At 39.0% G+C, this 14,992-nt stretch overlaps 5 protein-coding genes across 5 annotated transcripts in view; all 5 read left to right on the top strand.

The window, feature by feature from the left end:
- The first annotated feature begins 3,028 nt into the window (after positions 1–3,028).
- Positions 3,029–3,652, top strand: LOC135781025 (histone H1.4-like). The gene has a single exon (XM_065291336.1). It carries the CDS (start codon positions 3,029–3,031, stop codon positions 3,650–3,652), a length of 624 nt encoding a protein of 207 aa, XP_065147408.1.
- Positions 3,653–4,331: 679 nt separating this feature from the next.
- The window catches only part of LOC135781017 (uncharacterized), a 30,041-nt gene continuing 19,380 nt past the window's right edge, over positions 4,332–14,992 (top strand). The window contains exons 1-2 of the mRNA XM_065291328.2: positions 4,332–4,527; positions 9,264–9,471. Of these exons, the coding sequence (XP_065147400.1) occupies positions 4,353–4,527; positions 9,264–9,471 (383 nt within the window). The 5' untranslated portion in view covers positions 4,332–4,352. The remainder of the gene's footprint in view (positions 4,528–9,263; positions 9,472–14,992) is intronic.
- On the top strand, positions 10,111–10,646 carry LOC135788104 (histone H3). The gene has a single exon (XM_073813334.1). It carries the CDS (start codon positions 10,230–10,232, stop codon positions 10,638–10,640), a length of 411 nt encoding a protein of 136 aa, XP_073669435.1. The 5' UTR covers positions 10,111–10,229; the 3' UTR covers positions 10,641–10,646.
- Positions 11,312–11,669, top strand: LOC135781077 (histone H4). Its single transcript, XM_065291392.2, has one exon. It carries the CDS (start codon positions 11,312–11,314, stop codon positions 11,621–11,623), a length of 312 nt encoding a protein of 103 aa, XP_065147464.1. The 3' UTR covers positions 11,624–11,669.
- LOC135787972 (histone H2B-like) lies at positions 12,618–13,679 on the top strand. Its single transcript, XM_065297886.2, has one exon. The coding sequence runs from the start codon at positions 12,618–12,620 to the stop codon at positions 12,990–12,992; it is 375 nt and encodes a 124-aa protein (XP_065153958.2). The 3' UTR covers positions 12,993–13,679.

The following is a 14,992-nucleotide window of genomic DNA, read 5'->3' as shown; positions in this document are numbered from 1 at the left end:
TTTTAAAATTCTTTTTTCTCTTCATATTGTTAGGATTTTACTGTAGAACCATAACCAGCATCTAAACGAGTTTATTAATAATGAACAATCTTTGAAATCGTAGACCATAGCTTTAATGGTATTAAAATGTATACTTAAGGCTTATTTGTAACGCTTTTACTGTAACAAATCAGCAAATTTAATCCAACAGCTCTCAGAAACAGAACTATATTATGTTTGTTATTTGCGCATGATATTTGAAATAAATAAATAATAATAATTACAGAAATCGCATTGAATGTGATTGGTTGTTCGGTGCCATCACTTATTTATGTGCAGCCCCAGCCAACATTGCAAGGTGGGGCCCATGTGGGCCCCATATGTGGGCCCTATATGGGTTTGTCCATGGGTTCCACTATGGCCCCACGTGGGTTGCCCACATGAATTTCATATAGAAACTGAGTGGGGCTTATGTGGGGCCCAGCTGGGCAACACACATGGGGCCCATATTGGCCCCACCTAATGAAGCCCACATTATTTACCAGGGCCCAGTATGGGTTTTTAATGGGTACTGGGCTGGTCCCTTATTATGTAATAATTACACTTTTAATGCTTAATTGTAATTTACTTAAATAATATATTTGTTTTAAATTGAAAACTGATAAAAGCAAAATAATTTAAGTTCGGTAAATATCAATTTTCAGCATAAATATTCAAAAGTTTATTCATCTGTAACATCACAAAACATGAAGGAGGTGCAATATGAAAAATCAAATTAAAAAACTGTAAAGGTTCAATATATCAAAATACTTTATTGTCAATTTATAACAATACAATGCTAAAATAATCATGAACATTTCAAAACTGCTAAGGCAGGTAATGACTAACAATTTAACATAACACTTAAAATAAGCATTGAAAGAAGTCAAACTCTTAAAATACTTTGAACTCAAAAACAACATTGCTCACTGTTCTGTAGATGGTCTTAATTCTGATCATCAATTAATCTTTGCTCAAACGTTTTATGAAAAACTTCCAAAGCATCCACAGCCAAACTCATTAAATGTCCTTGCACGTTTGCTTTGATTCATCCCTGTGCAGTCCGTGAACTTGTACCATAGTATTACATTTTCTAAAAACATAGCTCAGGATAAATTACAAGTGTAAGAGTTGTGAGAGACTCCTGCTGCTCCGGTAGAAACTGTATCCTTGCGCCTGAGCAGAAATTCTTAGTTTAAATGTTTATCATCTTTATAGTTGTAATTTAAAAAGTCTGCCTATTTTAGCAAAGATTATTTAAAATATGATATTATATTGTGTGAAAAAAATCACAATTTAAATCATTTGAAGCAGGACTACTTTGTCTAGCGTAATGTGTCGTAGCAGTGAGCAGATCGTAATGAGGTCATCTTATATGAATCACCTGACTCCACTAATCAGACTTCTTTCAGAATGTTTGAAACATTTCTTTATTTAACAAACTTATCAAACTGATGAACTTTCTGACATTTCTTATTTTCACTCATGCTCAGCTGTGCAAATTAAAATTAATAATTGGCAGGTTAACATTAAAAATAACACAATTAAATGTTAACATGCATTTTTATTTAAAATGTTTTATACTGATCAAATCCTATCTGTGATATTATTTGCTCTTTGTATAAAAGTGACTATCAACCAAAAGTAATAATTTTAAGAGTTTAAATGTATATAAAATGTATTTTAAGCATGAAATTATTTTGCCCACATAGCCAACCCACATGGGACCCATATATATTGCCCATATTAAGCCCATGGCCACATGAAACCCATGTTGCCCATATGGGACCCACATATCAATGTTAATTAAATGTAAAAAATAATGCATTTTTATTTAAAATGTTTTATACTGATCAAATCATATCTGTTATATTATTTACTATTTGTTTAAAAGTGACAATCAACCAACAGTTATTATTTTAAGATTGTAAATGTATTTTAAGCATAAAAATGTTTTGCCCACATAGGTGCCATGTGGGGCCCACATTATTATCCCACATGGGCAAACCCATATGGGACCCACATAGGGAAACCCACATGGGACCCACATATATTGCCCATGTGAAGCCCATGCCCACATGTAACCCATGCTGCCTAGATGGGACCCACGCGGGGCCCACATATCAATGTTGGCTGGGGCGATCGCATTGATTAGGTTTTATGAACTCTAAACTAATCCTGTAGCCCTGTGTTTGTTTAACAATCTTCACGATAAAGGCCACAGGTAATGCATGTGTTCAATACACACTGTCTGCAACTATATTTCTTAAATTATAAGATGTCCAGTTGTGGTTCAGTTCCCCTGTTCGTCTTTGCCGCTCTATGCTGACCATATTTTAATAAATCGGCATTGCCCTGTTTACCGTAAAAACAGTAGGAATGTAATAAAAAAAAACAATACACCAAAGCAAGACCTCCATAAATTCGGAAAATAGAATAGGCTATTGTACTATTTTGTCAACTTTTGAACGTAAATGCTGACACAAAGAAACAGGAAGCCTCTGGATGGCGCGTGTGCTTCAAGATGATCAAAACAACTAGTTTATATAACACTTCACAAGTCCTTCAGTAATGTTCATTTAATTCAAGCGATTTAACAAAGTGTCTGTTCAAAACACAGAAGACGCGCTCGACTTTTCAATAAATAGTAAACGATAAAAACTCATGAAAACCATAAGTAGCTTTATCAAGTGACTGACGTTGGTCTTGTATTTGATCTAAATATGCCAAAATAAACGTTTCGTTTACGCATGTTTTAGTTTTAATATATAGCTCTGGACCTCTGCTCTGTGTTTACATTGTCCTTTTTGCGCCAGTGTGTTTTAATACTACAGTTTTTATTGTAAATGTTACAGAAGAAAACACACGCCAGCGGCTCGTGGAAGCGCACAGACACTAAGCTGGACAGGTTGAGTCTATATGGTTCTCATATGCTGTGTAAATCCGCCTCGCGCTAAAGCTCTGCATTACTGATTCTCGTGTTGACTGCGTGACGAATCCGCTCAGAGACATGGCTGAAACCGCTCCAGCTGCTGCCGCCGCACCGGCCAAAGCAACCAAGAAGAAATCCGCTTCCAAAGCCAAGAAAACGGGACCAAGCGTGGGTGATCTCATCGTAAAGGCTGTTTCGGCTTCCAAGGAGAGGAACGGCGTCTCTCTCGCTGCACTAAAGAAAGCGCTCGCCGCCGGTGGCTACGACGTGGAGAAGAAAAACGCCCGCGTCAAGATCGCCATCAAGAATCTGGTGACTAAAGGCACTCTGGTCCAGACCAAAGGCACCGGCGCTTCCGGCTCTTTTAAACTCAACAAAAAGCAGGCAGAGACCAAGGCAAAACCAGCGAAGAAAGCCGCTCCTAAAGCAAAGAAGCCCGCAGCTGCCAAGAAACCCGCCGCTGCCAAGAAGCCCAAGACTGCAGCGACAAAGAAGACCGCCGCTAAGAAATCACCCAAGAAAGCAGCGAAGAAGCCAGCCGCCACCGCCGCTAAAAAGGCAACAAAGAGCCCCAAGAAAGCAAAGAAGCCAGCGGCTCCTAAGAAAGCAGCGAAGAGCCCCAAGAAAGCGAAGGCTGCTAAACCCAAGACGGCAAAGCCCAAAGCAGCCAAGCCTAAAAAGGCAGCGCCCAAAAAGAAATAAAGCAACTCTTTATTTTTTTTATACAACCAAAGGCTCTTTTAAGAGCCACCCACCAGTCCTTTAAAGAGCAATGTATTTCAATGTTACCTGTAATTGATTATAGCTAGAATATAAATTTGACCAGTGTTGTACGACTGTACAGTGTTGTATTCAATAGAAACGTAGCAAAACAAACCTGTTTAGTCGCTATCTATATTTTATACATCACACTCAGTCGCTTCAGAATAAAATTCTCGCTTTAAATGTCTAAAGTTTCTAAATTGGAAACGCCAGCTCACCATAGATAACCGATTCAAGCGGAACGTGCAGCTTATTTTTTTTAACAATCGTTATACTATTAAACCTTATCCGTTCCTGTAAGTTAAAGTGTCCCAAGACATACCACGTTATACTTTGTAATGCACTGCAAATCACTTTGGACCAAAAAGTCGTCTGATAAATACATCCACATAAATAAGACATACATATATAGATATAGAATATAGATGTCACATTAAAATAATCTAAAATAGAAATTGTAAAACAAGGCAGAGAAAAAGGGGTGGGCGTTGTTTTTTTGGAGGGAAGTTCAGTGATTGGTTTAAACTTTCTACAGACTCTAACCAATCGGCGAGTGGCAAGCATGCCTAAATACTGAAACAGCAGAGCACTGATTCATTCGTATCTTTCTTCAAGTAAGCATCAAAATCTTCAACCAAAAATGAGCGGCAGAGGCAAAACCGGTGGTAAGACCAGAGCAAAGGCTAAGACTCGTTCATCCAGAGCCGGGCTTCAGTTTCCCGTCGGCCGTGTTCACAGACTTCTTCGCAAGGGTAACTACGCAGAGCGCGTTGGTGCTGGAGCTCCAGTTTATCTCGCCGCTGTGCTCGAGTATCTTAAGCCTGGTGCACACTGTGAGATTTCAGCCACGATTTGGCTGTCTGGGACAAATTTTGAAATCCTAAAAGATTCTTGAAATCCTAGGCTAAAATCTGCCGTCTTTGATCGCTAGTTTGACATGTTCACAGACAGCCGATTAATGGCCGTTGCGATCAAAATTATCCTCCGACAAAATTCTGGCAGTGTCAGAAATTTTGAGACACAATCCTGCTGTGTGACATCTCCTTACGACAACCGGCACATCAAGAACCAATAGAAGCACAGAACCCGATGACGCAATTAACGCGACAACAACAAACCAAACGCACGCGGACAAAATGTCGAAAAGAGCCAGGTGGACAGTACAGCAGGAGGAGAAACTTGTGGAGTTGTGGAGGGAAAAAGAGTGCTTGTACAACGTCTCATCGCCACTGTACCATGACAGAATAAAAAAGGAAGCAGCCTGGAGAGAAATTGCGGTGGAATTACAAATGCCAGGTAAACAACAGTGAGTGATAGTTCAGTAGCATTTCTTGACTTTCAGGTTTATATTCTTTAGTGTAATGAATAATGAGCATAAAAATGTACGTTATATTGTAGCCTTGGAAGTTCAAACACGTGCATCGTCGCTGCGCACCCAGTTCTCAAAATTGTTGCACCCCAAACCGAGTGGAAGTGGGACAAAAGAGCTCACGTCTAGACAGAATTGGATTCTCAGGAATTTAGATTTTCTCAGGACTCACGTGCAGCCTCGACAGGGTGTCAGTACACTGAATGTAAGTGAAGTTAATTTTTAAAAAAATATTATGTAATTGTCGTATTGTTTTAAGATGCTTTTATTTTAGTAAATATAAGGGTAACCCTTAATCCAAAGAGAATTAGCACAATAAAATGCACTGATAAGAAATGTTATGTAGATAAAATATTAACTTATTTTTGTAAAAAATGTTTCCTAAAATGCTTAAAAATATGGAGCTAATAATGTTAAATACTTTATATTTTTCTATTACATATATTATTGTTTCTCTTTTTTCTGCATTTAGCTGGATGAGACGTATGACAGTGGAGATGACCAAATGCTGGAGAATGAGGACGTAGATGAATCTGACACAGGCGCATCTGAATCGTCCTCACATGCTCCATCACAACCAAGGAACACCACAGTCTGCCACAAGCACCATCAAAAGGCAAAGCTGAGAGAAGAAGACAAGCTGGAGAGGGAGAAGTTGGACATCCTTAGGCAGGTTGCTAGTAGCGCCTTTAACAACAATGAAGATTCTGATGATATTTTTGGCAAACAAGTAGCCAATGAAATGCGTGTTATTAAAGATCCAGCAGAGAAAATGCAGGTTAGGCGAGCAATTATGAGAGTTTTATATGAAGCACAAGATAGGTTTATGTCAGCACAGTATAGGGAGCAAGCACAATACCCTAAAGGCCCTACTACCCAGCCTGTGTATTCTCCCTTTGTGGACCGTGCAGCTCCACGTCAGCCATACTTTCAAGTTCCTTACCAACAGTCTCCTGCATCAAGCTACACACAGATGCTCAGTGGATCTTGTACTCAGCTAGATGATTTAAGTAATGAGTAAACAATGAGTACAACACTATTAAAGTAAAAATTACTTAAAGTTAACTACAGTTTTATATTGTTATTTTAACACTGTGATGACTCACAGTGTTATGTTCACACGGTGATGGTTTACAATTTTTGTTTATATGGCTTCTGAAAAGCATTTGTCAATATGTTTGCACAGTGTGCATAAGGCACAAAGTTTCAAATTGAAACTACTGTTTAATTCTGATGTTCAGGACATATGTGCAATAAAGATTCTGTTTCACAAAAACATTTTATTTGTCATTTCATTTTAGCAACAGTAACTGCATTGAGACACAAAGTACCAGTACAATCATAGGGTTATACACAAACTTGAATTGTGGTTGTCATCATCTAGATATAAAACATTTAAAGCTGCTGGCAAAATTTCAAACTATGCAACTTTATATTCAATAGTTTCAGCTGGTGCAAATTGTGTGGATTTTTCACAACATGTGTTCCTGCCATGGGACTGACCCTGCAGGTGAAAGAAAGTAAGCTTTTAAAATGTCCCTCTGATCTTTAGCAGTTGTGGAGCTATTTCTTGCATGGGATACAGGTTTAGATGGGAGAGGTGCATCATTCCGCCACCCACCAGGGATAATTTGATGTTCTGCATCCTCTGTATCAATAAGTGCTTGAGGGATGTATGTATCTGGAGCATGTGCTCGCATATAATTGTGAAGGGCAAGACAAGCCATGGTAATCTTAGATATTGCCACTGGATCCAGGTGAATTGTGGAGAGAAATACTCGCCATCGGTTCGCGAGTATTCCAAAGGCATTTTCAATGACACGTCTTGCTCGTGACAACCTGTAGTTGTAAATGCGCTGGTCGTGAGTAAGGTGTCGAGAAGGGTATGGTTTCATCAAGTCAGTGCGGAGAGGATAAGCCTCATCCGCAACAAACATGTAAGGCATCTCAATATTTGTGCCTGGCAGTGGTTCAGCCAAAGGAATATTTAGAATGTTTTTGTCCATTGCCTCTCGGAGATCGGAGTGGGCGAAGAGGCCCCCATCAGAAACTCTACCCTGAGTTCCAACATGAGCATACAAAAACCTGTACTTGGAATCAGCAACAGCCATCAGCAAGACAGAAAAGCGTGATTTGTAGTTCCTAAAAGTGCTCCCACTGTTTGCAGGGGGGAGGATTGTTATATGTTTGCCATCTATTGCCCCGAGACAATGTGGAAATTGCCACCTTTCCTGGAATCCTTTAGCCACCTCTCTCCACTCAACTTCTGTCACTGGAGTCTGTACAGACAAAAAAAAAGGAGCATGAGAATAATAATTTCTTGCAATCTATGAAACTGTTTGCTTGTAATAAATAACTCTACATTAGACTTAATTTTGTATCTTGCACATAAATATGTATCTTGCGTTTATACAGTGCTGTGCTTAAATGTGCAGAAGTCTAAATTGTAATGTATGGAATTCAGGTTTAAAGTCTTCCTAAAAGAGTTAATTATGTTTAGGCCAAGAGAGACCACACATTATTACACATTACAGAATTTTTTTTTGTAATATGATAGTACTTTTTGTATTGTTTTGTCTTGCATGATGTTTTTATTTGCAAAAATGCTATAAACTACACTCTAAATAATGCTGGATTATTTTTAACCCAGCATTGGGTCAAAAACGGACAAGCTCAGTTGTTGAGTTAAATTAAACACATCTTAATACCAAGTGTAACAGTCTCTGAGATATTTTTCCTCGCGTCGATGCAAAATGAGTGTCTAAGCTACGTTTATGGTTGCTTTTTGTATGTGATTTTAAGCAGACATATCATGAATATCAGACTTTTTCTATGTTTAACATAAATCTGTGTGCTTTGACGGATCACAGACAAAGGGCATTGCAAATTGTTAATTTTTTTTCATTGCTTTTGCTTTGTAGCTACTAGGCCATGTTAACCTTGGCATAACATGGGAGTAGATCATACACAGTGGAGCTTTAACCCAGAAAATGTTAAAATATATGTCCCAAAAAACAGTTTAAAACAACCCAGCAAAGGTGAAAATTGGAACCCTATAGGCTGGGCTGATCCCTTTTAGACCCATTGATGGGCTGATAATAACCTAGCATTATTAAGAGTGTATGAAATGTCCACAAGTCTTACCTTCATGTAAATGTCTTTAAGCACAAGGTACAGTGCCTCACATGTCTCTTGAATAATACCTGAGACGGTGCTTCTTCCAATTCTGTACTGAAAGCTAAGGGAGGCAAATGATTCCCCTGGTGATCCCAAAAAACACATCATGTTACATTTCACTTTTCTAACAGTATGTATTTTTTTAATCATCTTTTGTTTTGTTTTTTTGTTCTTACCTGTGGCCAAAAATCTAAGCGTCACAGAGAGTCTCTCCCGAGCAGTGATTGCTCTTCTGAGGTGTGTGTGTGTCCTGTTTATGTGGGGAGAGACCAATTCCAGCAAATGCTCAAATTCCTGCACATTTATGCGGAGAAGACCTCTAAAACCATTCGCATCTTCACTCTATTAAAGAGGAAAAGAAAAATAATGAATACTGATCTTGCCTTGAGAGCGAGTGGGTCATTTTACGTTATTCAACCAAATTTGCCTCTAAAAACAACTAATTAATAATCAATATAACACAAAAACATTAATCATCAATGGGAGCACTTAGGGTGCCATTTGTTTGTTAAACCACATAAGTTGACGTAAATGTGGGGGTGTTTAAAATGAATAACAAAAAGCAAAAATGATTTCAAACGGCTTATCTATATGTCAACACAATTAACTTACCTCAAGTTCACTCTGTAGAATCGGTAGTCCATAACGACCTCTTTGGCCAAGCCACGACCTGCTCCACACTCGTCTCCTTCGTTTTTTCTTCTTTTTCTTCTCCATGCAAGTCATAATTAAAATAAACGCTAGTTGTTGTTTTTGTTTGCTGCTAGCCACCATTTCGCTCAACAGCGTGTGTTCGCCCAGCCGTCGCTGATCGATGACGTAAAACTTTGGGCGCGTTTGTTTGCGTGCGTCCGATTTTTAAAAGTCTTTAAACTCCTACAGTCTGACATTGATGGAAACTGAGATCATACAGTGTGACATGGACTTAACTACGATCTTGATCGCACAGTGTGGCAAGCAACAATCTTAAAGGACTATTTAAAATCGCACAGTGTATACCGGGCTTTACTGCTGAGATCCTGGAGTTGGCCGGAAACGCCGCTCGTGACAACAAGAAGACTCGCATCATTCCCCGCCATTTACAGCTGGCAGTGCGTAACGACGAGGAGCTGAACAAACTCTTGGGTCGCGTGACCATCGCTCAGGGCGGTGTTTTGCCCAACATTCAGGCTGTGTTGTTGCCAAAGAAGACCGAGAAACCCGCTAAGGCAAAGTAAACCACAGTTTCACCAAAACTAAAGAAGGCTCTTTTAAGAGCCACCCACTTCAGCTATAAAGGAGTGAAATCTCTTCCTCGTTTGTTCCATTTATATAGTTACAAGTAAAAATGTACACTAAAGAAAACGAAGTCTGAAATAAGCCACTTACTATTATATCTGAGATTGAATGCATAAAAATTCAGTTTATATGTATTACTTAACTAATCTCTGGCATGTGCATAATCAGACAATATTCAATGTTATATTCTGCAAAACGATTTTATGGGAGAACCAAACCCTTTGTCACCAAAATAATCAAAGTTTGAGTTGCCCACAACATTTAACATCCAGTGACCAGTGTTTACATACAGTGGTAGTGCATTAATAGAATATGATCTTCTTAAAATAAACTGTTGGTTAGTGTCTTTTCAAATTAAATTATAGAACAACCTTGTATTTATTTAATTCTTAACTATTATTATTAATCTGATATATTAAACAGAACACATGAAAATACATCTTGTAGCACTGCTTTTATGTGAGGATAAACAAGACAAAGGACGTCGAGCGGGAAACCAAAACCGCTTTCTTGTTTGAAAACAAAAGACGCACAGCCATTGGCCAGATGTCTTTGACGATGTCACACATTAGCCAATCACATGCCAGTACATAGTCGCCGCCCTCTGAGCTCACGGTCGACCAGTCTTTAAAAGTAGCCTGCAGAGAGCAGTTCTGGATATCGTGTTGCAAGGAGAAGAGTTTAACTTTAGTCATGGCAAGAACAAAGCAGACCGCTCGTAAATCCACCGGAGGCAAAGCGCCCAGGAAGCAGCTCGCTACTAAAGCTGCCCGTAAGAGCGCCCCAGCTACCGGCGGTGTGAAGAAGCCTCATCGTTACAGGCCCGGTACCGTAGCGCTGAGAGAAATCCGCCGCTATCAGAAGTCCACTGAGCTGCTGATCCGTAAGCTGCCTTTCCAGCGTCTGGTGAGAGAAATCGCTCAGGACTTCAAGACTGATCTGCGCTTCCAGAGCTCCGCCGTCATGGCCCTGCAGGAGTCCAGCGAAGCTTATTTGGTCGGCCTTTTTGAGGACACCAACCTGTGCGCCATTCACGCCAAGAGGGTCACCATCATGCCCAAAGACATCCAGCTGGCCCGCCGCATTCGTGGTGAACGCGCCTAAACTCAACGTTATCCGCATCAACACAAAGGCTCTTTTAAGAGCCACCACAATTCCACTGAACGAGAGATTTCTCAGATTATTTAGTCACATTACACGTTACTGTTTCTTTTTTTAATTGTATGTTCTTTAATAAATATAATTTCTTTCAACGTGAAGACGCATCCACTTGTTAAGGTGGTAGTGGACATTGAATTTTGAATCTAAATTTGACTTCCCAGATTTTTCCCAAGATCTACTTTCCCCAAAATGTAGTTTACTGATCATCTCAAGACAAATACATTTATAAGCTAACTACTTTAATTGCCTTAGAAATGTTTATTTGATGTTTTAAAGGTAAATGATAGAACATGGGACATTTTAATAACATCACTGTTATATGAACCAGGTTTATGGAAAGCATGCACATCACTCATTTCAATTAAAAATCACTCCACACGCACAGCTTTATATAATTGTTATACACTTTTCTAAAATAAACGTTTAAAAGTTGTCTGATCAGAACAGGCAATAATGGAGTAAAATTCTAAAAGGATCGGGGGGGGGGGGCTTAACTGTGACAACGCAAAAAGCGCCGCCTTCATTTCTGCGTGTTTCCACTAGGTCCTGTAGGCAGCTTGAAGACCTGTTTCACTTCTCCACTAGTGTTACTCTCTGTTTTGCAGACTGAAATCATGTCAGGAAGAGGCAAAGGCGGTAAAGGACTCGGTAAAGGTGGCGCTAAGCGTCATCGCAAGGTTTTGCGTGATAACATCCAGGGAATCACCAAACCCGCCATCCGTCGTCTCGCTCGTCGTGGTGGAGTCAAGCGTATCTCCGGTCTGATCTATGAGGAGACTCGCGGTGTGCTGAAGGTGTTTTTGGAGAACGTTATTCGTGACGCCGTCACCTACACTGAACACGCCAAGAGAAAGACCGTCACCGCCATGGATGTCGTCTATGCTCTGAAGCGTCAGGGTCGCACTCTGTACGGTTTCGGAGGTTAAATGTCTGAAGTTCTACGCAAACCCAAACGGCTCTTTTAAGAGCCACCCATATTTTCACAATAAGAGATGAAATCTAATGTTTTATGCGTGCTTAACCTTAAGTTGAATTATTTAGCTGGTGACCCCATCAAACGTCTTTGTTCTCAGTTTCAACTCCCCTGTCCAGTTATATATGTCGATTAATTATTATATCCGTGTCAGACTTATTTATTGTGAGTGTTGATCACGAATTTGCCCAGACGTTTCCACTCAGAGCTCCAAACTACAAAACATATTCTTAGGCAAGATTATAATTTTAATCTAACAGTCATCTATTGTAGGTGCCTTAATTTGGCCGTCTCATTGCGCTGGGTTTTCAATATTTGTTTCTAAACTTGTATAACTCGCTGCATGAAAATGTATATTATGATTTTTTGTCGTCTTCATTGACTCGCCAAATACAAGTTTTTAATTTTGCTAAATGGACAGTTAACATAAGCAAAAACAAACACCATCTCTTTAACGATAACATTTATCTGAAAACGTTGCTTTTAAGCCTTTACGTAACAAGATCTTGCTTGACATCTCTTACTTTCTTAGGTTAATGTTTTCTGTGAATTGTCCCTGATTAAGTATATAAAATAAACTCATTCATTCAATCAATAAACGTTTTTCTGCAAAATATATAACTAAACAGTGCCTTAAATTTGCGAATTCTATTATTATATTTCAGAGAAATTGTTTTAAAAAAGAGCGGGAACGTAAAACCACACTACGTTACATGGGTGTATTAAATTCAAACATGAGGCTATGGGTGGGGCTGCCGTTTTAGCCACTTTTAATTGGCTCGCTCACGTCTTAACCACACCAATGAAATCCATTCATGGTGTTTGTCCAATGAAGACACCCAATCAGCACCGTGAGCATGTAGTCTTTCAAAATTAGCATGAACAGAGAATAAATACTTTTTCACCAGAGCAGTTCGTTACACACTGTTGTTCTGTCTTGAGTCATCATGCCTGAGCCAGCGAAGTCCGCACCTAAGAAGGGGTCCAAGAAGGCCGTTACTAAAGCCGCAGGAAAGGGCGGCAAGAAGCGCAAGAGGTCCAGGAAGGAGAGCTATGCTATCTACGTCTACAAGGTCCTGAAGCAGGTTCATCCTGACACCGGGATTTCCTCTAAGGCCATGGGCATCATGAACTCTTTCGTCAATGATATTTTCGAGCGTATCGCCGGTGAGTCCTCTCGTCTCGCTCACTACAACAAGCGCTCCACCATCACATCGAGAGAGATCCAGACCGCCGTGCGTCTGCTGCTGCCCGGTGAACTCGCCAAACACGCCGTGTCTGAGGGAACAAAGGCCGTCACCAAGTACACCAGCTCCAAATAAATCTGTTGAAGCTTTCAACAACACAAAGGCTCTTTTAAGAGCCACCCACTTTATCAGATAAACGAGCATCAATTTTGGTTAAAATAATTAAAAAAAGGCTTTTCTGTTTTTAACTCAGAATTGAACAATAGGTTTGATTATTAGGTTGTTTAATTCACCTACAGCATAAATCGTTAGACTCTAGTTGGTTAACGTTTCCGTTATGTGCTTCAATAATATAATGGATCTTTCATAATTTTTTTTACTAATGTAAAAAGTTAATCTCATTACTGGGCTGACCAAAATAAGTTGAGAATGATATTGGGTAATTGTGATTAATGCTTTCTTACATTTTTGATGTATTGCTGCTGTTTTATTGAAGTGTGATTTTTTTATCGTTGTTTTTGTGTAAAAGCAACATGTAGAGGGGGTGTCAATGGTCATGAATATTAATGTCAGTCACACATGAGGAGATAAAGACCTCAACCCATAATGCCTCAATGAGGAATGTTGTGCTAAAATAATGAATTTGATGAGACTTAAAGACAAATGTTAATGATAAATTAGTGTACAATATAATCTAAACAAGTATCAAATGTAGATTTTTATACACATAAATTTGACCCTCTGGGGTCTTGAAGTTTAATGGCCCCCTTGAGAAGTTTTGACCTTGTGCTTTGATCAGTTGCTTAAAAACCTAATGATGGCAAAAGTCTCATAACACTGTTCAGCACAAACTGAGATACAATATTATATGAGCAGCATGTATGCAGATGTTTGCATTTATGAGAGAAAAATGTTTATGCATGGTTTTAAAGTCTACAAAACCCATATTAAAAATATTCTCCCAAGACTTTTTAAAACAGGATCTAGTAGTCTAGAGTTTTTTCTTCAAAATGACGTGAAAATCATTCTTCCTATTCATTCACATAAAACAATATTTTGATTTACAATTTCTAAGACACTATTTGCTGAGAAAGGCCATTTGCGAGGAGGTGTGAAAGCTCCTGAATAATCTGTGATTGACACCTCAGGAAACAAAGATTTGCATAATGAGCCGCATGATGAGCCTTTCATGCAGGAATGTTAGAGGGAAATGTACTTGTTTTATTTGTGTTTAATTTAAATTATAGCTAAAAATATAATCCAAACCAATAAGGGTCAAGGCACTTTTGAGAAGTCATATCTGTATACTTATATAAACAACCTATATAACCAAAAACAAATAGTTTCTAACTCAAACTGCAACAAAACTCGCTGTTTATTTACTTCCATCATTGCTGGTCTTCTCAAATCATAGACAAAAAGTTGCTGTTTCAACTTCGTTTGTGGGTTAACTTGCCAAACTTCTTCTTTGTATAAAAAGTATAAATGTAAACTGTCACCATCGCGGTTACGCCGTAGGACCTACGCACAACTATAGAGAGCCCTTAAGTGGTGCAGCGGTGGTGTGTCAGACTTTTTACACAGTAAACCAGGGTTCGAAACCTGTGTAAGATTACAAATGTATAAAATGTATAAATCCTGTGTTCCAATGTAATAGTATATAAACTGAAAAAGTGATGTACAGTGTGTTTTACATCTTCAGGTAAAGATTATGACATTCTACAATCAAGTCAGGCAGCCCAGGTGGCTAAGACGTTAACATTTTGTCTTTATGCTCTTCTTGACCATTGGGAAGAGTGCTAAATTAAAGGTGATTGCTTAGCTCAAGGCACAATTGTGCCTTTGTCTCTATGCATTTGAATGTATGGGTGATACAGTTTTGATGACTGGATTAGCACCTATGCATTTGAATGACATTGCTGATGAGATCAGGGCTGAAGCAAATCCGGTAACGGGCTGATTCCTTGACTGAATTTACACGCTTTGTTTACAGTTGAGTGCTTTTAGTGCATTTTAGGGACTAAAATGAGACTTAAGAGACTTAATGACTGAAGCTCCTGAGCTCTATGGTCTGATTTGAATATTGCTTTCTGCAATAAAGACCACCGTTACACTTTCAGTGCTAGATGTACAGT

The sequence above is a fragment of the Paramisgurnus dabryanus genome, chromosome 23 (genome assembly GCF_030506205.2).
Source record: "Paramisgurnus dabryanus chromosome 23, PD_genome_1.1, whole genome shotgun sequence".
Classification (NCBI taxonomy): Eukaryota; Metazoa; Chordata; class Actinopteri; order Cypriniformes; family Cobitidae; genus Paramisgurnus; species Paramisgurnus dabryanus.
This window is presented reverse-complemented; position numbering and strand designations above follow the sequence as displayed.

Coding starts and splice junctions, on each gene's coding strand:
- LOC135781025 (XM_065291336.1), top strand. CDS start 3,029: ATGGCTGAAACCGCTCCAGCTGCTGCCGCCGCACCGGCCAAAGCAACC.
- LOC135788104 (XM_073813334.1), top strand. CDS start 10,230: ATGGCAAGAACAAAGCAGACCGCTCGTAAATCCACCGGAGGCAAAGCG.
- LOC135781077 (XM_065291392.2), top strand. CDS start 11,312: ATGTCAGGAAGAGGCAAAGGCGGTAAAGGACTCGGTAAAGGTGGCGCT.
- LOC135787972 (XM_065297886.2), top strand. CDS start 12,618: ATGCCTGAGCCAGCGAAGTCCGCACCTAAGAAGGGGTCCAAGAAGGCC.